The sequence below is a fragment of the Eulemur rufifrons genome, chromosome 24, assembly GCF_041146395.1.
Source record: "Eulemur rufifrons isolate Redbay chromosome 24, OSU_ERuf_1, whole genome shotgun sequence".
NCBI lineage: Eukaryota > Metazoa > Chordata > Mammalia > Primates > Lemuridae > Eulemur > Eulemur rufifrons.
In genome coordinates this window covers 10,159,266-10,185,797 of record NC_091006.1, presented here as the reverse complement: position 1 = coordinate 10,185,797, position 26,532 = coordinate 10,159,266, and the positions used below count along the sequence as shown (strand labels likewise).

At 56.6% G+C, this 26,532-nt stretch overlaps 1 protein-coding gene across 1 annotated transcript in view; it reads right to left on the bottom strand.

The window, feature by feature from the left end:
* The window catches only part of PPP1R37 (protein phosphatase 1 regulatory subunit 37), a 42,814-nt gene that overhangs the window by 747 nt on the left and 15,535 nt on the right, over positions 1–26,532 (bottom strand). Inside the window, exons 2-12 of the mRNA XM_069458551.1 lie at positions 6,828–6,925; positions 5,970–6,015; positions 5,604–5,704; positions 4,712–4,831; positions 4,007–4,157; positions 3,715–3,870; positions 2,540–2,652; positions 1,668–1,809; positions 1,401–1,567; positions 532–1,279; positions 89–179 (exon numbers count right to left, since the gene is read on the bottom strand). Coding sequence (XP_069314652.1) covers positions 97–179; positions 532–1,279; positions 1,401–1,567; positions 1,668–1,809; positions 2,540–2,652; positions 3,715–3,870; positions 4,007–4,157; positions 4,712–4,831; positions 5,604–5,704; positions 5,970–6,015; positions 6,828–6,925 — 1,925 coding nt within the window. The 3' untranslated portion in view covers positions 89–96. The remainder of the gene's footprint in view (positions 1–88; positions 180–531; positions 1,280–1,400; positions 1,568–1,667; positions 1,810–2,539; positions 2,653–3,714; positions 3,871–4,006; positions 4,158–4,711; positions 4,832–5,603; positions 5,705–5,969; positions 6,016–6,827; positions 6,926–26,532) is intronic.

The following is a 26,532-nucleotide window of genomic DNA, read 5'->3' as shown; positions in this document are numbered from 1 at the left end:
GGAGAAGAGATTGGGGGAGGGGCTGTCAGAGCCGGGGGCTCTCCCAGCCCCCGCCCCAGCTCCCTGGGCCCCCCGGCCCCCGCCTCACCTAAAGTGTCACAGTGTCTCCTGCCCAGATTCCTGACTGGCTTCCAGAAGCAGCTCCTCGAGCTCCTTCTCGTTCTTGGAGCAGCTCAGTTCTGTGTGGGGAGGACAGGCGAGCGGCCTCCAGTCAGGCGGGTGGGGTCAGAGTGCAGACACCAACCTGTCCCCGCCAGTCCCGCCCAGCCAGCCCCTCAGGCCCGCAGAGGGCCCCGGTACCAATGAGACCGCCAGACTCAAGGCAACAAACTTTACATGCCCCACCCCTGGGGAGAGCTCCCAGGACCCAAGGGAAGCAGGGTGGGACTGAGGACCAAGCCCACTTGTCCCTGTCCCCTCAAGGACCATTTTAAAGAGGGGGAAACTGAAGTCCACCAATGGCCAGGTGCTTGCCTGGGGTCACACACAGCACCCAGGGCCCCCTCGTCACCCTGCCCCAGAGCCCCTCACCGTGTTCCAGGCCGCAGCTGCCCGCCTTGGCCTCGGGGCCTGGGGGCGGCTCTGGGGGCAGTGCGAGGGCAAACTCGGGCTTCAGGCCGTTGGGCAGCGGTGGCCCCGACTGAGGCGGCTCCGGCTGTGGCTGAGGCTCAGATGACCCTGGGTCCTGGGTGCCACCGGCCCCAGCTGATGGCAAGGCAGGTGAGGCAGGTGGGGAGGTCAAGGCAGGTGGGGAGGGAGGAGCGGGGGACACAGGGGGTTCTGCCCTCTCAGGTGGACTCTCCACCCGGGTCACCACAAACACCTTGTGGCCCCGGCCTGGGCTGGACACAGAAATGCGCTGCTCAGTGGGGGAGGAGGGGCTGCCTGGGGGGCTCCTGTCCCCAGGGCCCAGGGAGTCCGTGGGGGGCACCAGGGCAGGACAGGGGGCTGAGGGACCCTGGTCGCCATCAGCCTCATCCCTCTGCCTGTCCTCTTCTTCCTCGTCCTCCCCGTCAGAGTCTGAGTCTGAGTCTGAGTCCGGGCCGGGCCCAGGGCTCGGGGCCCCGTTCTGTGCCCCGGCGGCGGGCTCGTCGGTGGGCTCGGGGTGCTCGGGCTCCTCGTCAGGCGGGGGCTCGGTGACGGTGATCTCGGGCATGGAGGCCGACAGCTGCAGCCGCTGCTCCTTCTCCTCGCGCTCCCGCGCCAGCACGAAGTTGCGCTTGCAGCCATTCTGGATCTCGGCCAGCAGCGCCTTCTGCGTCTCGATGAAGCTCTTCACCTGCGAGCGGAGCGGCCTGGCTTGCAGCCATTCTGGACCCCGCGGCTGCCCCGCCGCACCCGGCCTGCCACCTGCCTCCTGCCTGCCCGCCGACAAGGGCCCCGGGCAGAGCCCCGCTCACCGCCTCCTTCTTGGGCTCACGGTCGATGTCCAGGCGCAGCAGTGAGTGGTTCACCTTGAGGGCCAACGACAGTGCCATGAGCCCGCCCGTCTTGATCTCGTTCTCCCGAAGGTCCAGTCTCAGGAGGCGGGGGCTCTCGGCGATGAACTCCGCCACAGCCACCGCGCCTGGGGGGGGACCGCAGGGGCTGGCCATGGGCCCCACGCCTGGCTGGCCACCCAGCCAAGGCCACTGGCCCGCTCCCCACGCCCTGGCCCCATGCCCTACCCTCGCACGTGAGCTTGGTGGAGGCCAGGCCGAGGCGCAGCACGCTGCGGTTGCCGATGAGCCCGTTCTTGAGGTTGCGCACGCCCTCGTTCCCGATGGGGTTGTAGCCCAGGTTCAGCGTCTCCAGGCTCTGTGTGTGCGGCTGCAGGGGAGGGGGCGTGAGGGTGAGCAGAGGCACCCATTGGCGGAGGAGAGGCCCAGGAGGACAAGTCAGGAAAGAAGCCAGAAAAAGAACCAAACAGGTGCTCCTTCTCCTCGGCAGCACCCGTCAGGGCCGGCCAGATCCTGCCCTGCTGCAGGCCTGGAAGGGTGCGACCCTCGTGTGCTTCAAGTCTCCCCAGTGCCAGGGCCCCCCACCCCCCGTCCACTCCCACCGCTCCACGGGCCCAGCCCGTCCCCACGCCCCACAGCCTGGGCTGTCGGCTCTGCACTGAGGCTCAACTGAAGGGCTGAGCCTGGACTCAAGTGTCCCTAAGCCCTTACCATGGGTGACTCTTAACCCGGGTGCTGGGCACAGGGGTGCTTGCCCTGAGTGTCTTTGTACCTACTTGGCTTGCTTTAAATATTTCATAATTAATAAGTTGAAAACTTGCTGAGGGCTTCCAGAAAGCCTAACTTTGTAAGCAGCAGCACTGAACTGGTCTATCGAGTTGGATGCACAGAGACAATTAAAGGGGAAGTTTCCTGTTTCCACAGGGAAGACAGAGCACAGAAGCTGAAAGAGGGACCAAGCAGGCTGAGAGTTTAAACAGTTCCTGAGCTCGCAGGATGGGCACGGCTGGCACAGTGACAGCTGGGAGACAGCTGTGTTGGGATCTGGGGGTGGGGGGCGGGGACTGACGTGCCTCCCTCCCGCTCCCAGCCTGACTCACCAGCGTCATGCCCAGGAAGGCCATGCCCGTGTGCGTGAGCTGGTTGTTCCACAGCACCAGAGTCACCAGCCCCTTCCTCTGCTCCTTCAGGCCCTCGCAGATGTAGGCCAGCCCTGGGGGAGGTCCACGGTCAGAGCCCTGCCTGTGGTCTGGGTGCTTCCCCAGGGGTTGAAGGGTGGGAACGACCCCCACTGCTCAGAGCCTCCGCGGCTCCGTCCTCATGGCCTGCCCAGCCCCGCAGGCCCTGGCCCTGCGCCCGGCTCCCCTGACCTCTGGGCTGGGAATGCGCCTTCCCCAGCTACTTCCATCTCTGCACCCCCAACCTCAGCAGCCGCTCAGCCCTGCCGGCCCCCATGGCTGCCCTCCTTTCCTCCGGCGCACACCTTGCCAGCTGGCGGGCTGCAGCTCACCAGTGTACCGTGTCTGTCTCTAGGTTAGAGCACAGGCTCATGAGGGCAGGGCTCTGTGTCCCTCACAGCTGTGAGCCGGGAGCCCAGAAGAGCTGTGGCCTGTGGTGGGGTCTGGGCTTCACTGGCCCACTCTACCCCTCCACCCCTTTCTGCACAGGAAGTTCAGGGGGCTCTGCCCACCGGGCCACCTATCCTCCTCCACGAGGGGATTAGGATTCCTCCTGCTGCCTGCTCTGCTCACTCAGCCCTGTGCTCCCTGCAAAATACCAAACATCAAAGGTCCACGCCCCCTCAGGGCCTTTGCACTTGCTGTTCCCTCTGCCTGTCCTCCCAGGCTTTTAAAATGGCTGGTTCTGTTCTCAGCCTCCAGATCGTGGCCCAGAGTCCCTCCCTGTGGGGCTCCTCCCTCCCTGCATCATCTCAGAACAGCCACCAGTTGACCCTTTATCCCAACAATGTTGTTTCCTTACGGGCACTCTTTGGATTTTAATTATTTGCTCAACACCTCCCTTCATGCTCTGGATGTCAGCTGAGCTGTCCCCTTCTCCGGGAAGCCCTCCCTGGGCCCACAAATTGGGCTCCCTCCGCCCAGCCCTGCCCAGTCTGGGTCGGCGCTGTCTAGGGCGGGTCTGTCTTTCCCACAGGACTGTGGACCCCAGGACAGTGTTGGGATTGTCTTGGCCACGTCTGTGTCCCCAGCACCACCCAGCACAGGGCTGGCCACAGAGTGGGTGATGGGTGGGAGTGGGCAAGACGCGCACTCACCTGAGTCCAGCACGTGGTTGTTACGGAGGTCCAGGATCTGCAGGGAGCAGTTGAACTTGAGCAGGTTGCCCAGCTGGGCCGAGTCCTGCAGGCCGTTGAGCTTGTTGTCGGCCAGGTACAGCTCCCGCAGGTTCATGTTCATCTTCAGGGCCGTGGCTGGCAGGGAGGGCGTGTGTGTGCAGTGACTGGCCGGGCCACCCCGGGGCAGGCTCTGCCCAAGAGACCCAGTCAGCAGCCCCCGCCCCCCAGCAGGCTGCAGGAGGCCACCCCGCGTCCCTCAACTCGGGCTCACCGAGCAGCATGAGGGGCCGGCCCGACAGGCTCGCGTTCTCCAGGTGCAGCACTGCCAGGCTGCTGCGGATGCGCAGCGCTCGGGCCACGAAGGGCGCCGAGTGGTCCAGCAGGGGCGTGTTGCGGGCGTCCAGGTACTGTAGGCAGCTCGTCTGGGGGCGCAGGTGCGGGGGCGCTGGGTCAGGCCTGGCCCCAGCCCTCCCTCGCCTGGGGGACCTGCCAGCCCACATCTCGGTGAGCAAGGCCACGGCTGTCATCTGGCTCACAGCTAGGGAAGCTGTGGCTGGCGAGGGAAGGCTCAGCCTGGGGTCCCATGAGTGCGCGAGGCAGGACTGATGGCAGCCACACTCCGTGACTCCTGTGTGGCCGAGATGTTCCCAGACAGCCCCACCCCCTCCCTGGGCCCAGCCTTCCTGTTATGTGAGTGAAACCACAGCCACCTCCAAGCGACGGCATCACAGAGAAGAGGAGGAGGAGGGAAAATATACCTTGCAGGGAGAGAAGGGACGAGGGTGGGTCTGGGGACAGGGCACCTCTTGGCCCCGTTTTCCTACTGCCTGGAAGCCAGGCCCAGCACCCCCGCCATAGCCCACGCCCCGGGAGCTCATGGAATCAGGGCCTAAGAGCTGGGTGCCGGGGAAAGCGCCTAGACCTGCTGTTCCTGAGCTCCCCCCACCCCGGAAGTGAGAGGGCAGGAGGCGCCCACCTTGCGCATCATGTGGGCGGCGGCCTGCCAGCCCCGGGTGCCAATGTGCTTGTTGAAGGAGATGTTGAGGTGGGTGGCCGACTCGTAGTACTCGATCATGTCGAAGAGGGCTGAGGCACCCTGGAGGCAGAGACACAGGGGCTCAGCCTCGGGTCCAGGCTGCCCCGGGGAGACACGTGGCCCCGACACAGAGACGAGGGGTTCTGGGTAGGGAGAGAGCCTCGAAGGAGAGGAGACAGGTGCACACAGGGCACCCAGCCCCGACGGAGGGGCCGGGCAGTGGCACCCCTGCTCCTAAATCCAGCCGGCCACAAGATGCAGCCCGCACCGGTGGGTTATGGGAACCAACCCTTTCCCCTTAGTCTGCTGAAGCCGGTCTGTTTTCTGTCATTTGTCCCCCAGAGTCCCGACTGATGAGGCTGTGGCGTCCCTGGGCCTTGGCCAAGTTCTCCAGGGCCGCACCCCCTGGAGCCCATGGGATCTTTCCCTCACACCTGGAGCCTGACACCCAGGGTGCCTGGGGATGCCCACATTCTGGGGCGGTGAGGACACCCGGGCCTAAATGGTTTCAGAACGTTTCTCAAACCCACTCTCAGCACAGTCAGCTCTAGGGTGGCGTCCTGAAAAGGCTCCTCGTGGCCATGGGCATCCCCTCACTCGGCCCAGCTCCCCAAATCCCTCCTTGCTAAAGAGGATGGCCCATGGGGGGCCACAACACCCCCTTCCTGCTCCGGTCACACTGGATGTCCCTCTTGGCCTTCAAGAGGCCCTGCCCTTGCCCTGCCCCTCAGCCTGAGTCTAGGGGTCCCTCCCCCTGCAGTGTGCTCTCCCACCCAAACCGCAGAGGCCAGGGAGCTCAGGGAACCGCATGGGCGGTGGCAGACCCACTCACATCTTCGTCCAGGTTCGTCTGCTCCAGGTCCACGACCTTGAACTGCAGCCTCTTGAAGACCTCTTCCAGGGCCTCGCAGGTCTTGTAGTCAAGCTTCTCACCTGGGAGGAGACAGAGGCCATGCAGGTGTCTGAGACCACGCACCTGTGCGTGGTGAGCGCTAGAGGCCAAGGGAGGCGGAGGGGTCCTCTGCCCAATATTTCCCACCTACCCGACCTAGTCCCTGCTCCTGGGCTCGGCTCCAGAGGCCGCTGACCCCCATGCAAGCGCAGGCTCACGCCCTGCCCCTGGCCCCAGCCCCGCCCCCAAGGAGGCTCCGGCCCCGCCCATTACCCAAGGGTTCCCGACCTCTGTCCAGACACACACCTTTCAGGTCCAGACAGTCGATGCGGCGCCCGAGGTCCGTGAACTCCTGGGAAAGCAGAGTGGACAGTGGTTAAGGCGTGAAGACACCTGAAGAAGCCAGGTGGGCCCCCTACAGTGGGGCAGCCGTTCCTGACGTCAGGCAGCGTTCCGGTGGGGTCTAGGGGAGGCAGCTGGATGAAGGCCCAGGGGGCGTCCACCTGTATCCATAGGGCCTGAGGACAAGCCCCAGCAGCTCCCTCTGCCCCAGCTGGACGAGGTCAGGGAGTGGCTCCGGGCACCCCTGGGTGTCCAGGCAGGGACAGGACCCAGTGCAAAGGCTGGGAAGCTGGCAGGGCATGGCCGGGTACCTCTGAATAGTAACCCACCCCCTTGCAAATGCACAGAAAAGGCCAGAACACTAAAATACCAGGCAGTCAACAACAGGGGCTCCAAGGGAGGGAGTTCTCAGGGCAAGAAATGAGGAGTGGATTTTGCTTTTTTTATGTCCGTGGTATTTTAATTTTGTTAAAATCAGACAATATATATTCCTTTTGGAATTCAGACATTTAAGAATAAATTCTGTAATCTAGACTTATGAGAATCATACCCATGGCTCTTCCCTGGGGAAGAGAATTTCTTTGGGGGCTGACAGATACTTGCATTTCTTACTTTATGTAATTCTGTACCGTTTAAATATTTATGAAGAGCCTGATCTGTTTTATAATTGAGCAGACCACTTTCAAAGATGGATTTACACAGGCCCTGGGCTGGGGGCCGGGCTGGGGAGTGGGCGTGCCTCCTGCGCCGTCTCCTGTGGGGTGGGGGTGCTACCCCAGGGACCCTCCACCCCAGGAAGCCCCACCCGTGCCCCGCCTGTACCTGGAGCTGCCTGAGGAGCTTGGGGATCTGCCTGCAGTTCAGCTTCTGACAAGCCTGCTTGTAGGCGCCGATGACCTCGTCCACGGTCACGTTCTGGGCTGCGGGCACAGGGGACCCAGGCCTGTGATCCTCCTGTCCCCAGGACTCTGCCAACACTCCCCTCTTCAGTCTGCCTCCACCCCCAGGCTGACAGCTCTGCCCACCCTCTGAGGCCCCTTGCTGGCCGCTGCTGCCCCAGGGTAGGTGCCCAGGGCAGCTCACACCTCACCTCAGCTCCCTGAGCACCCCACACACGAGTGACACAGCCAACAGCACACAGCCTTTCTGCTCATCGGCTGTCTCCCGCTCCAGCCTGGGAGCCCCAGGAGGGCAGGGCGGGGGCTGTGCTGGTCACCACCATGTCCCAACACTGTCCAGCACAGGGCTGGGCTCAGACCAGGTGCTTTTTTTTTTTTCCCCCCTTGGATGAAAGAACGAATCGTTACTTTGACCCTACCAGGCAGCTAAGCTCAGAGAGATGAGGGACTCTGCCCAAGTTCACACGGCTGGTACACAGTGGAGCCGGGATTTGAGATCCACTCTGCAGTGCCACGTGCCTCTCAGTCCCCTCTCCCGAAATACCCCGCACAGCTCAACAGTCCCCGACAGCTTCCCGGGCCAGCCCTCCTGACCCAGGACACAGGAGCAGAGGAGACAGGACCCGGCCCCCGGGGGCACTGGGCAGTGGACCACAGAATGAATGAACTCACGCAGCCCGAACCCGACAGCTGCACAGCCCTGGGGACGTCCTTGGGAAGTCCCCACCCTGTCACCATGCGGAAGGTACTGGGCTTTCTGTCTGCACAGATTTGTCTTTTCTGGACATTTCCTAAAAACAGATCTGAACGCTATGTGGCCACTGCGGTTGGCTTCTGAGTTTCGGTTCCTTTGTATGGCGGAGTAGCGATTACTAGCGTGTGTTTATCCATTCGCCAGCCGACGTTTTTAGCTGTCAGAGCTTGGATTTCACCCCAGGGTAAGCAGGCAAGCAGGAAGGAAAGGCTATGAGCAGAGGAGGGAGAGGGTCAGGCCTGGCTGTTAGATCTTCTTGCGGCCCGCAGAGTGGAGTAGGAATGGAGGTGACAGGGTGGGCAGGGAATGGGGCCAGGCAGAGGGCTTGCTGGCCGCCCTTCCTGGCCCACCCTCACCCCTGCTGCCATTCCCCTGCCTCTGGGGGCCAGTAGGAGCCCCTGCTGGGAGCTTCCAGTAACCATCACCGTGTGGATGCCTCCGCCTGCCCTCCCGCTAGGCCAGGGGCTGGCTGGACACCCCAGTCGCATCAAGCACTGCCCCATCTTCTAGGGGAGTAAACTGAGGTCCGGAAAAGGAAAGCTGCCTCCCCGGGGCCAGACAGCTGGTACAGGGCAGAATCTAACATTAGGCCCCAAAACTCCTCCCTTGCCACCGTGCGAGGGTGGGGCAGGTGCTGGAGCAAAGAAGCCGACAGAGGCCAGCTGTCAGGCTCCCCAGAGGTCAGGCCGATCCGGCCCCTCACTTCTATCTGGGGGGTGGGGGGACGGAGGCAGCGGAGTGGTGGGAGGGGCAGAAGCAGGTGGGGCAGAGCCTGAGGGGAGCTACAGGTGACCAGCAGCCTTCCAGGTGGTCTGGTGCCCCTCCTGCAGACAGAGAGAGAGAGATCTCTGACAAAGGTCCATGTGCTGGGTGGCCCCGGAGCTCCGCTGGGGAAGGCAGCCCTTGGGACTGGAGCAGCCACCTCAAGGAGTCTGGCCAAGCCCCTGCACGCTGCCCTGCTCTTAACCAATAGGGTCCGCCGACACCCAAGGGGTCCATGAACTGGAAGGAGGAAATTCTCTCTTTATTTTCATCAACTGAACTGAAATTTAGCATTTCCTTCTTAATTAACATAGACCCCCAAAAAAGAAAAGAGAAAAGAAATAGTGTTCAGCAGACCCCGAGATTTTGTCATCAAAAGAAACGACAGCTGGCCAGGTGTGGTGGCTCACTCCTGTAATCCTAGCGCTCTGGGAGGCTGAGGCAGGAGGATTGCTTGAGCCCAGGAGTTGAGGTTGCTGTGAGCTAGGCTGACGCCACGGCACTCTAGACTGGGCAACAGAGTGAAACTGTCTAGGGGGGAAAAAAAAGGAAAAAGAAATGACAGATGTTTTCACATCACATAAGTTATTGCAGATGTTGAATGCTCATCACTACTTTGAAAACAGTAGTCATTACAGCTGCTGCTACATTCTATTATTTTAGGTCAATGAGGAAGAGCATAAATGCTAGATTATATTTTTTTTGTTGTTTTTTTGAGACAGAGTCTCACTCTGTTGCCCAGGGTAGAGTGCCGTGGCGTCAGCCTAGCTCACAGCAACCTCAAACTCCTGGGCTCAAGTAATCCTGCCTCAGCCTCCTGAGTAGCTGGGACTACAGGCATGTGCCACCATGCCCGGCTAATTTTTTCTGTATATTTTTAGCTGCCCATATAATTTCTTTCTATTTTTAGTAGAGATGGGGTCTCGCTCTTGCTCAGGCTGGTCTCGAACCCTGAGCTCAAACAATCCGCCCACCTCGGCCTCCCAGAGTGCTAGGATTACAGGTGTGAGCCACCTCGCCCGGCCTAGATTACAATTTTTTAAAGTACTTAGCTAACTGTATTTTAACTAGCATCCTTTGTATCCTATTTTATTTTTTGCCTTTAAAAAAAATCATCATTCTGAGACGGGATCCACAGGATCTACTAGACGTCAAAGGGCGAGAAGGGCTGTCCTAGACAGACATTGTGTCAATAAAGAACCCCCAGGCCCAGGACAGGCTAGTGGCATCAGAGGGGATGAAGTAGGGCTGCTATTATCACTAGCAGTTCTCAGCGTCCGAGGCAGCTGACAGGAAACAAAAGACTCATAAGCAACTTCTCAAACTGCTATAGGTCCTTTAGGTGTTTAGCTGACAGCCCCTCCTCCAGGAAGCCCTCCCTGACTGCCCAGGCTGGGTGAGACTCCTTTTCTGGCTCCTACAACCCCTGGGACCGCCACGCTAGCCCTGTCCACTGGGTCATCACTGTCTGGAGATGGGTCTGTCTCTTCCAGTGGACTGTGAGCTCAGGATGGAAGGCCCTAGCTGTCTTGGTCAACTTCATGTCCCCAGCACAGGCTCAGACTTACAGTAGGCATTAAAATATTTGCTCCATGAATGAGTGGATGGTGGAGGTACAGCCCTCAAGGCCCCAGCCCACCCACCCCATCTTCCTTTCACTGGGCCTCAGTTTCTCCACCTGCAAAATGGAAGCAATAATTATCCCTGTGGTTTCTGAAAATCAACGCCTAGGGGTGTGGGTGTATAAGCAAGTTCACTTTTTCCAACCCAAATCCCAATTCTTTGTTTGAGGTGTGGGGAATAGGGGAAGGAACAGATCAATAAGCCTGACCAAACAATGGTCCAAGTTCATCCAGAAAAGAAGATCCGTAATCACTGCCAAGGTAATTTTCTACCAAGAAATGGGTGGGGGAGGAAGGAGGCCTTACCTTATCAGGTATTAAAAAACTACCTTAATGGCTGGGCGCAGTGGCTCACACCTGTAATCCCAGCACTTTGGGAGGCAGGAGGATCGCCTGAGCCCAGGAGTTCAAGGCTGCAGTGAGCTATGATCACACCACTGCACTCCAGCCTGGGCGGCAGAGCAAGACTGTCTCAAAAAGCAAAACAAAACTACATTACAGTGGTGTGGTAATAGAACAGGGCCAGACTGAGTGACTAAAGAACAGAAAGGTGACTCCAAAAGCAGAGACAAGTTTATGAGAATTTAGTGCCAAACTACGTTGGTAGATTACATTGCTAGGAAAAAAATAGATTATTCAATACATGAGCTACTTTAGGACAACTAGAGCTAACCATGTGGGGGCTGGGTAGGAAAATTAGATCCCTTCCTCACACCGTATTTCAAAACACATTTCAATGAGTTAAACAGCTAAATATAAAACAACAAAAGCACAAAGCTGAAGAAAACACAGTTGAATAATTAAATAACCTTGATATAATGAGGACTGAGTATTAAGGCCACCAAAGACAGAAACCACAAAGGAAAAAAAAAAGTCAACAGACTTGACCCCATGAAAGTTTAAATTCTATTAAAAAAAAGGGAAATGCAAAATTAGAGGAACTATCAGGAGCATAAGAAGAATCTGCCCGCCACACAGCACACCTCCGGCCTACAGACTGTGCCAGGCGCCTTGCCCAGGAGCACATCAGCCTCCGTGGAGCAGGAAGCCATGGCGGGGCCAGGCCCACCCTCAGTTGTGGTGGTTCAAGCTCAGGTTCAAGTCCCAGCCGCTGGTTCTGCAGCTTTGGCCTGTTCTCCCATCTCCAAGTTCCAGCTTCCTCCAATCTTCAACAGGGATGGTAACAGCACTTATTTTACAGGGTTGGTAGACAGACTGAACGAAACCGTTTGTGGACAAAGCCTCACCCTGGGCCAGGTACTAGCTCATGTTTACCCACAGCATTGCCGGCGTCAGTATTGCCGGCGTCAGTTGCGTGTCTATTGCACATCTACAGAGTTTGGAGCCGGAGCCAAAGCCCGGGAAGGTCACATCCGCCCTCCCATTTACAGAAGGGGAGACTGAGACCAGGGGGTAGGAGCGTTAGGCATCCCCAGAGAAGGTTGGGGGTGGGGCCAAAAGGCCCCAGGGTGACTTGATGACCCCTGGAAATGAGAATGGCAAGTGCATCTTGTCAATCAAGGTGGGGACAGACACAATAAAGGAACAATAGCAGGGGCCTAGGATTAATCCGCCTGGCCTCCATTTCCCCACAGCGTCACTGGCAAGTCCCAAGGCCTGGCATGTCACCAGTGAATGAATGTACAGGAGAGTGTTGGGTGGCTCATGAATGATTTTATATTAATTGTTATGTATTTGTTTCATTTATGTATTAAGAAACAAGAACTAGCACACCAAAACTAAGATTTTTACAAATAGTATTGCTTAGGAATGAGACTAAATGTATTCAAATAAAAAACAAACCAATTCAAGAAAAACCAGAAAGGCAAACGCAGCGCAGGTGGATAGGAGAAATAACACGCAGCATCTACGCAGCACTTGGGCTGCGCCAGGCGCTGCCCCAAGCACTTCCTAGGTACACATATACGTTCAATTCCTGCAACGCCTCCATGGGGGGAGTACTGTTATCATCTCCACTTCAGAGAGGAGGAAACCGAGGTGCAGTGGAGGCTGCAGGACTTGCCCAAGGCCACTTGGCAAGCGGCTGGCGGAGCTGGGAGCTGGCCCCAGAACAGGCCCCTGTGCGCACACACACCTCGGCCTGTCCTGCTCTGAAACCAGCGCACAGCTTAATTCTCAGCTACCTTGCCTGGCCGGAGGAGGAGACAGGACCAGGCGCAGAGGCAGGCTGTGGGGGGCGCTGGGCTCTGGGGAGACACAGCACTGGTGGGCAGGGCCTCACCGCCGCAGGGATGGGGGGCCCTGCCGCTCGCCCCAGCACTTGGTGGCCAGTTTCCCAGGGAGCGGCTGAAGGGCAAACAGAGCCTCCAGCCTGCTATGGCCCTCACAAATGGACAGAGAGAAACCCGATGCCAGGCATCAGGTGACAGAGAGACGTCTGTCTTGCGTTCACACACAGGTACAAAGATACCTACAAGACGCAAGGACAGGTTGGGCACTAGGGGGCGGCGATGACTCAGGTCATCCTTGCACACAGTCACCCAAGTGGGAATCGAAACACTAGGAAGCAACCCTGTGTGTGGCAGGTAGGGGTGTGTGTGTGTGCCTGGCGGGGGGCAGAGAGAGACAGAACTCTCAGAGGAGGGATGCGGAGGGAGCGAAGATGCCCAGACAGGCCCAGAGGCAGAAGTATTTAGACCTGTTCCCTAACAGCCATGCTGACCTCAGGCTGGAGAAAACCTCCCCAGGCCCCAGTGTCCATCGCATGAAATGGGGACCTCTAAGGGCTGGGCTCAGAGTGCGCCAGTCTCTGAGTCGGCAAGTCCCACCTAGGGCCCAGGGCCCCAGGGGCCCAGGTTTTCACAAGCCCCCATGTGATCCCGATGGCAACCATGCCCAGAACAGCCCTACTTTGCAATGCAGGTGCTACTTGGTTATTTTGGAATGAGCAGAAAGGAGCCAGAAGCAAGCAAGCTGGCAGAGGGAGAGAGGGCCCGTCCCCAGAGGTCCGACAACCGGGCTCAGGTCTGTGCCTTCATTCCCCAGACACATGAGGACCCACTGTGTGCACCTAGTGCTGTCCCTGTGCAAATAGAGCAGCAGGTAGCAACCTCCAGGACAGGGTAAGTGTGACAGGGTGGGAGCAGGCCCGGAGCACTGGAAGGGAGCAAGGAGAGAGTCGGGTGGGGAGAGTGACATGGGATGGCCACCCAGTGGGCCTTGGTGAGGACTTCAGTCTCGCTCTGTGGGAGACGGGAGCCACTGGGGGCTGGGAGCAGAGCAGCACCAGGATCTATTGAGGCTCCAAGGAGGACTTTATCCTGTAGCAATCGGGGTTCCCTGTAGACCTCAGGGGAAGGGGACAAGACTGTGCCTAAAAGGTGGGCAGTCAGGAACAGCATACCACAAGTAACCGGGGAAGCATTCCCTGTAAGTGTCCTTCCATCTTGGATGGTGACAACCTCACCCGACCCTTGGCTCTGGCCACTGAGTGGCAGGGAAAGGCGCGGCCAGTGCCCTGAGCCGGGGCAGGAGGGCACGGCAGAGCGAACGCCGGCAGCTACAGGCCCAGGCGCTCCCCCGCTTGGCGCCCTGTCGGCTAGGTCTTGTGCTGCCTGGACCCTACAAAAGCCCCCTAGCCGCCTCAAGAGACATGCTTTTAATATCCATCCCCCTTTTGGAGTCCAGGCTCACAGAGGTGGAAGGAGTAGCAACCGAAAGGCCCAGGTCTCGTTTGACCTTGAACACTGCGCAACACTTGTTGCACAGTTGCAACATCGTTTCAGGGGTCGCAACATGGCCAGACAGCAAATAGTTAAGGCTTTGCAGGACAGTCTCTGCTGCAACGACTCAACTCTGCCACTGTAGCATGAAAGCAGCAATAGATGGTATATAAACAAATGAGCCTGGACATGTTCAAATAAAACTTTATTTACAAGCTCAGGCGGCCAGCTCAGGCTGTGGCTGATTTGCATTGTACTTTGCCGAGCTCGGTCACAGATGTTTTGAAAGGACAAAAACAGAAAACTATTAACAGGTGGCTGCTTTTAGAAAGGTGAGCTGGCAATGCTGAAGAAGGACAGGAGAAACTTCTTATGCTTTTCTCTATATATCTTTAAAAAGTTTTTATTGATATATAATAATTGTACATATTTTGGGGGTACATGTGATTTTTTTTTTTTAAGAGACAGGGTCTCGCTCTGTGGCCCAGGCTGGAGTGTAGTGGTGTGATCACAGCTCACTGCAGTCTGGAACTCCTGGGCTCAGGTGATCCCCCTTCCTCAGCCTCCCAAGTAGCCACCACACCCAGGTTTTGTTGTTGTTTTTAGAGACAGGGGCAATGGACCGCACACAAGAGGACCGTGTTCCAACTGCCTACTGTATTCAGTACAGTAACATCTGGCCGCTTGGCCTTGAAGGTGGACAGGGGAGTTCGGACCGGAAGGGGCCCAGTCTGCTCCGTGCTTAGGCAGACTGCTATGGAGACTCGGCTTGAAGGCCCGGTGAACAATGAGGCCTGCAGGTAGCTGTGAGGGATGCGAGGACCCCGCGAGAAGCTACTCACTTTGTGAAACATGCTCTGAAGTGCTCCCTGCACAGAACGGCATGAGCGTCTCTTTACTGAACCCCCCTCCCCACCAGGCACCCTGCCAAACACTATCTCATTGTGCCTGTACTCCTCACCACAGTCCTGCAGAGTAGAGATTCCCAGCCCACCACCATCGCACAGAGGGGCTCAAACCAGGGCTGTCCCTGTCCTGCCTTGGTGCCCTGAGGTCCTCAGGCTGAGCAGACAGGCTGTGAGAGCCTACAAACGCAGCCTTCTCTAACATCCAGACAGGGAGGCCACCAGGGGGATTCGTCTTTCTCTGTTGGGTTCCCAGAGTGTGGACAGCCAGTCCTGGCCCTCAGCGGAGCCAACCCTCCTGGGTTTCCTCCTGGTGCCTGCTGGGAGACCCAGCCTGCAGAGGACCTTCACAGGTGCCAGGGCTGGGCAACAGAGATGTGGGTGCCTGGCCCACCCTGGGGTGCTCTCACCCTTAGGACAGCCGTCCCCCGCAAATTTCTCAAATAAGCAGCCACTCATTCCCCACGTGCTGGCCCTGTCCCAGAGCCCCCTGCACGGTTAGGGAGACAAACCCTGAAACAGTGGCAGAACAGCATGAAGGCCGTGATGGGGAGGGAACACGGATGTGGGGAGGATGGGCAGGCTGGGATCTGCAGAGGGAGGCAGCTGAACACTCTCACAGAGGTCTTGAACAGTGAGATGGCAAAGGAGGGAAAGGCGTCCCAGGGAACTTTGTGCGGAGAGTACAGGCAGGAGACTGTCCGGTGCACCCGGGCAGTGAGCTGCACGTATCGCACTGGGCTATATGAGAAGGGTCAACAAGAAGGCTGCGGAGCACGGAGGGCCTGGCCACCAAGCACAGGAGGCAAAGCTTGCACACAGGACAGGGGCACAGCCAGACCAGGCTCAGGGTCACGGAGCAGGGGCTGCTACACTAGTCAAGGTCCCAATCCTTCTCGGTGACAGAGTCATCTGGACACAATGCCTCAGGGCCTTTGCACCTGCTGCCCCTCTGCCCGGAGCACTCTTCTACCTCCCATCCCGGGCTCCTTCCCTCCCTGCCTGCAGGTCTCTGCTCCAAAGTCACCTCCTCAAAGGCCCTCCTTGCTCACCCTCCATAAAGTTGGCCTCTTTGTCACTATCCATCCCTGCACCCCACTTTATTCTCTACGCAGCACTTCCCATGACAATGAGGAGAGAATGCTTACCACTTGTGTTCACTGAAGTATCCCCAGAAGGGTCTTTACTGGCACACAGGAGGCACTCAATAAACATTTGTTCACAGAATGAACGAACACAGGCGTGGGGCTGAGGGTGGGTCTCTGTACTCAGAAAGACAGGTGGGAGTCCCTGGCTCAGCCCGGGCCAGCTGGGCGAACTCGGGAAAAGTCCCTTCTCTCTACGGCAGGCTCCGGATGCCCTGCGCTCAGGCAGTGAGGGTGTATACGCGAGAAGGTCACGGACGGGTGTGCTTAGCCCAGAGCAGCCCGGAGCAAACGCCTTCTGCACTTCCCTCACTGGGTGCCAGTTCCTTCTTGCACTCCCACAATGTCACACCTCCTCCCACAGCCTAGGTGGGAGCAGGAGAGGGACAGGGCCCCACAAGGCTTCCTGGGGCCTGAAATCGGGAGAAGGCAGGAGAGCACCCACAGAGCTTTCCATGGGAGCCCTGCGCTCCCGAGGCCGCACACAGATGCGATGCCGAGTCTCCAGCCCGCACAACCACGCGTCTGTGCTGCCTGTGTGCAGACTGTCCTCGTTCCCACATCTGAGCTGTCACTCACACTGCTCCACACAGAACCAGAGTGTCAGGAGCCCTCAGACAACATGCAAGGCTCAACTCAGCTGGCTTCCCAAGGCCAGGCATTTCTCATGGAAGTGTCTTTACTGAAGGGGACCCCAGGGCAGGCTGATGCGTACTCAGACCAGATCTGAGTCCAGTCCTGGTGAGCAGCCACGAGATGATGCCCACGGAAGCACTCGGCATCCGACTGTGAGCATCCAGAGGACCCTCGAGACCAAGGATCACACCAGCTGTGCACCCTGGGACACCTGTTAAACACTGCGTGTGGCTACCTATAAACCTGTCAGTTCTTCACCGTGAGAGCCCTGGGAGGTGGGTGGCGGCGTTCACCGTGTGGCACTGGTCCGTTTTCTCGGGGTGGGGGAGGTGCTTCCAACCGCTAACCTCCTGCCTGTGTTCGGGGAACTCCTCACCTTGGGGATCCAGTGGCCTCACTCATTCTAGGCCTGGTTCTCTTCCTGCCTGGTGACATCCTCCCCCCACACTCCTTTGCTATGAATCCTGCTTGCAACAGAGACCCATGGCTGACACAAAAACTGCCTCACGTGTGGGGAGTTGGAGCCCCGAGGAGGAAAGTCCCTCATCCCAGACTTGACTGGGGGTTTGAATCCAGGTCTGTGTTTCTGACCCCCTCCCTCTAGCCACTGTCCTGCATTTCCAAACACTGATCATTCCCACCCCCTCCCTCCACCCCTGGAATCCTTGGCGGCACTCAGCAGAGAATGATGGGGAAGGGAACAGACTCTGCTTGGGGGTCGTCCATGGTGCTTTGCAGATGGAGCCATCACGCTGTGCCTACTCCCAGACTCAGTGATTTACAACCGTGATCTCATTTACGCCTCCTAGCACCCTGAGAAGTAGGGATTATCGCCCCAACTTTGCAGGTGAGGCTTGGAGATGAGAAACGACCTGCCCAAGGACATGTTTCCCTCTCAAAGGAAATCTGGCATGACCACTCAGAACTATAAATGCATATGCCCTTTGATCCAGCAATGCCACTCCTGGGGATTCATCCTACATATATACTTGCAAAGATGCAAAATTATACACATACAAGGTTAGTCATTGCAGCACTGTTTGCAAACGCACAACTGGAACCAACCCCAATATCCACCAACAGGGGACCAGTCAATAAACCACTGTTCATCCATGCAGGGGAACTCTGCGCAGCCACAGAGAATGAGTGTGTTCTCTCCAAACCAAGAGGGAATGATATCCAAGGCACGTTAAATGAAAAAAGCAAGGTGCGGAACAGCGTGCTTGTGAGCATACCTCTTATGAAATAAACAGGGGGAAATTAACATCTGTGCTCACTGTTAAAAAGCCAAGTAACACAGAGATGGAGGAGCAAGTCAAACAGCCCAGGCATCAGGGAATGAAGGCCCACAGCTCTTCACCAGGCTCTCTGGCAGCCCCTAAAGCCACGTCCCAGGTGGTGGCCTCCCTCAAGCAGGTGGGCACAGAGTGCTGGCGGGGGGTGGGGGTCGGGGGGGGGGGCAGTGGAGCTGTGCTCTCCTCTGAGCACCACCCCCAGTCACCCACCACATGTGGAGCCACAAGGGAGCACAGCCCCAACCTGGCCACTTTCCCAGTGGTCTTGTCCTGGGCCTGGAGCAGATGACAGCCGAAGACAGAAGGTGGCCACCTTGGGGCTGAGTTTTCCCACCATTTCAGAAGAAACTCAGAAAAATTTATAGGTAAAATGAGAGATACCTTAGATTTGCTGCGAAATACTGGGGCTGGGAGCAGCACAGGAGATACAGACTGGCCACGTACTGATCTTTACTGAAGCTGGGAGGTGGGTACAGCAGGCCTATTACACTTCTACTTTTGTCTGTTTGAAAATATCCATTAAAAAACAATTAGGCCGGGCGCGGTGGCTCACGCCTGTAATCCTAGCACTCTGGGAGGCCGAGGTGGGCGGATCGTTTGAGCTCAGGAGTTCGAGACCAGCCTGAGCAAGAGCGAGACCCCACCTCTACTAAAAATAGAAAGAAATTATATGGACAGCTAAAAATATATATAGAAAAAATTAGCCGGGCATGGTGGTGCATGCCTGTAGTCCCAGCTACTCGGGAGGCTGAGACAGGAGGATCGCTTGAGCTCAGGAGTTTGAGGTTGCTGTGAGCTAGGCTGACGCCACGGCACTCACTCTAGCCTGGGCAACAGAGTGAGACTCTGTCTCAAAAAAAAAAAAAAACAAAAAACAGTTAATTAGACATGGGGATTTTGTGACTAAAGGAAAAGAAAAAGATTTAAAAAAACAAAAATTACACTGTTGGTGGGAATGTAAATTAGTGCAACCGCTATGGAGAACAGTATGGAGGCTCCTCAAAACACTAAAACTAGAACTACCACATGACCCAGCAATCCCACTGCTGGGTATATATCCAAAGAAGGGGAATTCAGTATACTGAAAAAACATCTGCACTCCCATGCTTACTGCAGCATGATTCACAATAGCCAAGATCTGGAATCAACTTAAGTGTCCAACAATGGATGAGTGGATAAAGAAATTGTGGTACATATATGCAATGGAATATTACATAGCCACAAAAAATGAAATCCTGCCATTTGCAACAATGGGACAGGAGAACATTATGTTAAGTGCAATAAGCCAAGGACAGAAAGACACATCTCGCATGTTCTCACTCATATGTGGGAGCTAAATATTAAAAACAATTGATCTCAAGGAGACAGAGAGTAGAATGACAGTTACCAGAGGCTGGAGAGGGTAGCGGGGAGGTACGGATAAAGTAGGGACGATTAATGGGTGCAAAAACTAGTTAGATAGTTAGACAGGGGACAGACGTAGTGGCTCACGCCTGTAATCCTAGCACTCTGGGAGGCCGAGGCAGGAGGATCACTTGAGGTCAGGAGTTTGAGACCAGCCTGAGCAAGAGCGAGATCCCGTCTCTACTAAAAAGATAGAAAAATTAGCCGCACGTGGTGGTACACGCCTGTAGTCCCAGCTACTCGGGAAGCTGAGGTAGGAGGATGGATTGACCCCAGGAGTTTGAGATTGCTGTGAGCTAGGGTGACGCCACAGCACTCTAGCCCACGTGACAGAGTGAGACTCCATCTTAGAAACAAACAAACAAACAAAAAACTTGTTAGATAGAATGAACAATATTTGACAGCACAACAAAGTGACTATAATCAACAATAAGTTAGGGTATACTTTAAAATAACTACAATTGTGGAACTGGAATGTTCCTAACACAAAGAAATGATAAACACCTCAGGTGATGGGTACACCTGGCTACCCTGATTTGATTAATTCACTGTATGCCTGTATCAAAACATCACATGCACCTTATGAAGACACATAACTATCATATACCCGTAAGAATGACAAAAAAAAAAAAAAAAGAAGGAAGAAAACAGTTAAGCCTTTCACAATAGCCTTAGTTACAAAGCCTGGTCCAGCCGTGGTGACAGCCACCAGGGTGGCTCCCTAGGGCCTGGCCCAGCAGGTGCTCAGTGAACGTTGGCTAAAGGCAGGAAGGAACTTGGGCCCCACGCCTGCACCCTGAGGGACAGGACAGCTAGATGGAGGGCTGTCAAAGGACAGCTCCGAGGCACATGGTGAGGAGGTGGCAGGAAATTGGGGCTCCCAGCACAAGCCCATCACTGCAATGTCCCTGTGTTCAGCAGGGAGCCCGTGGCAGCTGCATTTACTAAGCTGTTATTTTAGGCACTCCCTTCACTTGCCTGAGCTCAGTGAAACCTCGCAGCACCCTGGGAAGGAGGTATGACCAGGACCCCAAACCAAGACAAAGAGGAGGTCCGGAGAGGCAACACACTCCAGGGACCTTCCTCTTTCACTGCTGGGCCACTATGGCCTCCAAATCAGCTCCGTGGCTGCTCAGCTTCTAGGTGGAAGGTCCTCAGAGCCCCAGACCTACATCAGTCACAACCCCTCCGGCCCGAGGCTTCCCACCCACTCTGTCCCTGGTTAACCCCTCCCCTGCCAGATTGCGAGTTCCTCGTGGGTGCTCTGGGGGGCAGAGGCTGGGTGCCAGGAGGCCTGGACATAGAAGGGAGTGGCGACACAGCCCAGACAGAGGAGAGGGCAGCCAGCACGCAGAAGCCCAGGCAGGGGTTTCTAGCAGCTCAGCCTATTGTGAAAAACCTCGGCCTGCGACTCCTTGGGGAAAATGAAGGGGCGCCAGTCGTGAGTGATTCTCCCCAGTGAACAACCATTCAGGCCCCCTCCACCACACCAGCCTCTCAGTAACTCAGGGGGATCGAGCAACGACAGATCACTTGGGGGCTGGAAACTGCAGGGCTTAGGAAGTGCCACCTTCCCCAGCAGAGTCTGGCTCATCGACTGACAGTTTACGTGACTCGGTATCAACGATGACAATGACAAGCACTGACTTACCAAGCCACGCGCCTGCCAGGTGCTGCTCTAGGACTAACTCCACTGGCCTCACCCTTGCAGCCCGGTCTACAAGTTGCCCTGGGCCTTTCCTCGGGCACCCCCTCTGGCCCATCCCTGCCCCAGCCCCAGCGGGCAGGAGGGCTGAGACACGCCCCAGGCTGGGTTTTCCGCCTCCAGTCAGTGCTTCAGAACTGCATGCCCAGGGCGGGCACACAGAAAACCTGGTGGGGACTTGCAGGGACACTCCTGCAGATCACCCACCCCCATGAAAGGAAACCACCTCCTTTGCAGTTCCTGCCATTCAGACTCGAGGCAGGCACATAATCAGCTTATGGTGGCCATGCGGGAGCAGGCCAGGAGCTGCCACCGTCTCTGCACCATCTGTCCCTGCACTGAAACCCCAACTCCTACCCCCAGGATGAGGCCTCTCAGATGTGGCCCCTGGATCAGGTTTACCGCCGCCAGCCTCCCCAGCCACCCTGGCCTCTCACCCTTCCTGCCTCCCGGTCTGCAACTGCTCTTGCCTTGGCTCAGAACGCTTCCCAGCCCCTCCCCCAGCTCTTCCCATAGCTGACTTGTCATTCGGGTCTCAGCTCAAATGTCACCTCCTCTGAGAAGCCTTCCCTGACCTCCTTCTAAAGCAGCAACTCCTCCCTCTGCCAAGTAACTCTCCGCCCCGCCCCTGTTTCCTCATGGGACACAGCCCCGTCTGTAAGTATCTGTTTACTTGTTCACTCTCTGTCCTAGATCAAGGGGGCTCCCTGAGTCTAGGGACATCACTGTGGTGTCTCAAGTAAACTTCTGTGAATGAATCAATGAATGAATGAATATGCTGACTCACTCTATGAAATGAAGACAATGTCCCCCCTTCCCTTCTCCCCAGAGAACCATGTGATGGAAGGGAACCCACACTGTGCCCTGGGAAGGAAGCCTGCTCAGGAGAGGCAGGGATGGCCTTTCCTCTGAGCCTCGCCCCCTCCCCAGGCCCACTGAGAAGCTGTGAGTCCCTCCCGCAGCTTCCTGGGCGAGAAGAGAAGAGCTGTTCTCTGTCCCCTCCTGGGAGAGAGGCAGCACGACTCAGAGAGCGAGTGCCACTGCCGCGCTGCAGGACAGCCAGCTGCAGGGGTGGGATGGGCTGGGCTTACACAATCAGCTAGGAGCCAGGCCTCCAGCCCCTGGGCCTCAGGCAGGGACGCGGGAAGGGCCAGCCTACTGCAGTGAAGGGCGCAGATGGCAGGTGCCAGGGGCCTGCCTCCCCCTCCCCCACATCCTGACCTTCCAAGCCGTTTGCCCAACTGAAGATCCTGTTACAGAAACACGTGCGATCAGAAGACACCCACAGCTTTCCAAGTCTCTTGGGACAGAAGGAATGAGGCAGATTGTGCATGACTTTCCTCACGCCACAGAGCCCCAAAAGAGTAGGCGCGTGATCAGGCCAGTGGTGCGTTTGGATGAAAAGACAAGACAAGGCCTTAATCCTGGGGTCCCCAGTCGCACAGAACTCGCTAAGCACCTGAGTCCCACCTATGTGACAGGCAACTTTTAATTGCAAGCTATTATTACAAGCAATAGCAAAAATTACATATATTGCCTCATTTACTCTTTTTTTTTTGAGACAGAGTCTCAATCTGTTGCCTGGGCTAGAGTGCCATGGCATCAACCTCACTCACAGCAACCTCAAACTCCTGGGCTCAAGCAATCCTCCTGCCTCAGCCTCCCGAGTAGCTGGGACTACAGGCATGCGCCACCATGCCCAGCTAATTTTTTCTATATATATTTTTAGTTGCTCATATAATTTCTTTCTATTTTTAGTAGAAACGGGGTCTCACTCTTGCTCAGGCTGGTCTTGAACTCCTGAGCTCAAACGACCCACCCGCCTCGGCCTCCCAGAGTGTTAGGATTACAGGGGTGAGCCACCTCATTCGGCCCTCATTTACTCTTTTCAACAACCCTAAGAGGTAGGATTATCCCCATTTTCAAATGGGGAAACTGAGGAACGCATCTAAGTCACAGAGCCAATAAACGGCAGGGCTTTCTGCGGGGATGTATGGGAGGTAGGGGGAGTTCCCTTGTGGCCTCCATGAGCCCCCGGCTGGAAGGGGCACCTCAAAGGGATGTGTGTACATCTGAGGATGCCGGTGATTTTCTGCCTCATGAAGTGAATGCATCTTCTCAACCCATGAAACAGCACGACCTAGTGACAACATGGCCTTTGGAGCCAGACCCCATGTGTTTGGTGGTGCCTATTTGGGGTGTCTGCAGAGCCTAGCCCCTTCCTCTGAAAACTGCCCTCCATCCACCCCCATAAAGATGAGCCAGCCCCTCACAGCCCCACTGGACAAGGCCAATGCAGGATCTTACCTAAGCCTGCGTGTGCCACTTTGGTTAGGGACCTGGACTGGGTGGTCCCATTCTGGCCACCACGATGGCCAGCCTAGTGTTAGCAAAGGTTCTAAGTGCTAGAAAGAGGAACAAGGAGTGCATGCGGTGTGGAAAACAGGTGCCGCGGGAACCGGCAGAGGCCCCACCCCCATCCAGTGGATGCCCTCATTCCCCTCATGGGGCCCCAAGTGGACTCTGGCCCTGGTAACTCAACAGACCCCGCCATCAAGGCAACAGCTCCCATCCCTTCACGGCTGAGCGTCCTCATCTGGAAAGGGGAGCCAAAGAGACGGAGATGGACACGCATGCAGACTTGTAGAAGCCGCCACCGAGATCACTCGTGTAAAGCGTCTAGCATGGGGCTGGCGCTTGGTAAACAGAAGCTGCCGTCATGGCGGCCAGGGCGGCCAGGGCCTGACTCCCTGGCAACACCTGGGAGAGTAGGTGTGGGCGAGCCAAAAGCAAACACAACATCCGCTCCGGGCAGAGGCTCACCAAGCACCTGCCCCCCAAACCAGCTGCCTCTACCTGTCCCCAGCTCGGAAATACTGGTCACATTCCTTAGACAAATATTTATCCAGGGCTGGGCGCCTGAGGGTGCAGAAATGAAGACCTGGGGACACACGAGCACCAGGAGTGGAGCGCGGCAGGAGGGCAGAACTCTCCGAGGGAGCTCGTGGGTTGGGGTGGGGGCAGTGCAGGCTCCCCCACAGCCCAGTGCTGACTCTGCCTCCCCCACACACATGTGGCACCGGGGCCAACGAACGCTGTTCCTCGGCCTCCCCACCTGCTCCCTAGCTCACAGCCCGTCTGCACGGTGCCGGAGGGCAGGCTCTGCTATCACGGTGCAGGGCAGGGGCCAGTGCCGGCTGCCTAGGTCTGAATCCCAGACTTGCCACTGCCCACAGGTGAGCCAGACCTCACCCTCCGGTCTCAGCGTCCTCCCACATCTGTGAAATGGGGCAGCAATTCCACCTGCCTTGTGGGATATGGATCAGATAGAACCACTTGATGCACATAGCGGGCTCGGCGCCATGCCCGGCACACAGTGGGTGTTCTGCCAACACTAGCTATTACGATTCCTGTTGTCATTGATCCGCGGGCTCTCAACGGCCCCCACACAGCCCTGATGGCTCCTCTGGGATTCTACAAGACAACTGGCCTTGTCCACTTTTTGTAAGGATCTGCACAGCTTCCTGCTCTCACTTGCTTCAGAAGAACATTTACACCAACACTCGAGCTCCCACAGGGCTGGGTGGGCCCCACTCCGCCAGCCCTGCACACTGGGAGGAGTGTACGGTTGGCAGTGACTCTTCTCTGAGCTGCTGAGGGCAGGGGCTGTGTCTCCACCCTCTGCCACAGAGCACAGCACAGGTAAAGACATCTTGGGTGCTTGGGCATTTGGGAAGGAACCAGGCCTTGGGGTCCAGGCCCACTTCCAAAGAGAACTGGACAATGGAATCCATGTCTTCATCTCAATCCCACCTGCCTCAAGAGTGAGCATCTCAACAGTAACTCCACAGATCCTTCACGGAGCACTTGCTCTGTTGCCCAGGCGGGGTGATGTTGGGGACATAGTGTCCAAGACAACCCTGGTCCCTGTCCACACAGGGCTCCCAGTCCAGTGGAGGAGACAGACCGGCCCCCAAACAGTGACAAACCAGAGTGGGCCGGGCTGAGGAACTCAGGAGAGCACCTAACCCAGTCTGGGGTCAGGGAGGACTTCCTGGCGGAGGGGCCATCTAACACCACTGGCCACTGGGGGGCAGGGACTCAGTCTCATTCACACCAGAACGTAACTGCACCTGGCACACAGCAAGTGCTCCCTAAGTACCTGCTGAAGGAAAGACAGTGGGAAGGAGACCCTTGGAGAATGAGTACGAGTTAGCCCAGCAAGAGGAGAAGAGAAAGTCTGGCACTACCTTGTAAAGCTGAACACACCCATCACCTACAAGCAGCAATTCTGCTCCTAGGTGTAAACCCTAGTGAGGTTCTCGTTCACACCCCAGTGACGTGTATCAGAAAGCTCACGGCTGCACAGTGAGTAATACTGAAAACTGGACAGAGTCCAATGTCCAGCAGCGGCACATCGGCCGCTGTCAGGCACGGCCATGGGGCAGCCACGTGGACGGAACTGGGAAACGCAGTGTTGAGAGGAAAAGCAAGACCCAGGAATACACTCACAACACGAGACCGTTTTTATAGAACTCAAAAATGAGCAAAACTAAACGCTATGCTTGTCAGCATACACGCAGAGCTGATGAAACTTTAATAGACACAGGGAATGGCAATCACAGCAGTCAGGGTGGTAGTTACGGAGCTCCATGCTCCACCCAGCTGGAGGTGCAGGCAAGTTAATGGCAACGTTCCCATTCTTAAATTGGGAGGTAAGCTCACGGGTCTTCACTATGTTACACTCTAACTTACGTGTTTATGTTACGTACATATTCCAAAGGCCAAGAAAATAATGGAATAATAATAATTTCAAAAGCAGAAGGGAGGGAGAAGAGTGTTGCAGCAGAGGGAATAGCAAGGGCAAAGGCTCGGAGGAGACAGCGTTCACGTTGACGGTGCCTTTGGGGACCTGAAGGTCACTGTCAGCGTCAAGTGAAGCAAAGGGGCAAGGCAAGCAGGCAAGGGACTCAGCACAGAGCTGGGGGCACCGAGGTGCTGGAGAAAGATCTGCTGAGTCACTTGGTGGCTCAACGCCACTCACAGAAGTGCTACGGAGGTGATGGAGCCAGGCTTGGGAAAGGGGGTCTCTGAGAAAAGTTGGTGCCCATCAGGGGACAACAAACCCTGCCAGAACCGGGCAGGCTATTTTGGGCCACCTGCCTCAGGCTTCTGGTCAGGGGCACCAGATGGCCAGCGGGACTCAGCGGCTGTGGGGGCGTTTTAGTGTGGAATTTTAGAATCAAATAACTGTGAGCTGTTTACTGGTCCCGCAAAGCCTGGTGATGGAAGCCAGGTGCCTGGAATTTCTTACTGCCCACCTCACTTCCCTCATCCATAAAAAGCAGGTAACACCTCCAAACCTCATGGGTCTGTTTGGGAACCAAAGGACAGATTCATTCATTCATTCTTGAACAAACAGCCTGGGCTGGGCAGACAACAGTGAACAAGTCTGGTCCCCGTCCTCAAGGACTAATTGCTAGGAAGACAAACAAATATACAAATTAAAATTACGAATTATAAGAAAAAAAGGATGTTGTAAGAAAAATAAAGGAGATATAAATTTCGATTTGGGGGAGTAGTTAGAAAAGATCCCTAAGGGAAAGGATCGTTTAAGATGAAACCTAAAAGATGAGTAAGAGTCAGAAATTCATTGTCTTCAAATATTTACCTAGTGCCTATTCTGTGCCAAGCACGATTCTAGGGGCCAGGGCTAC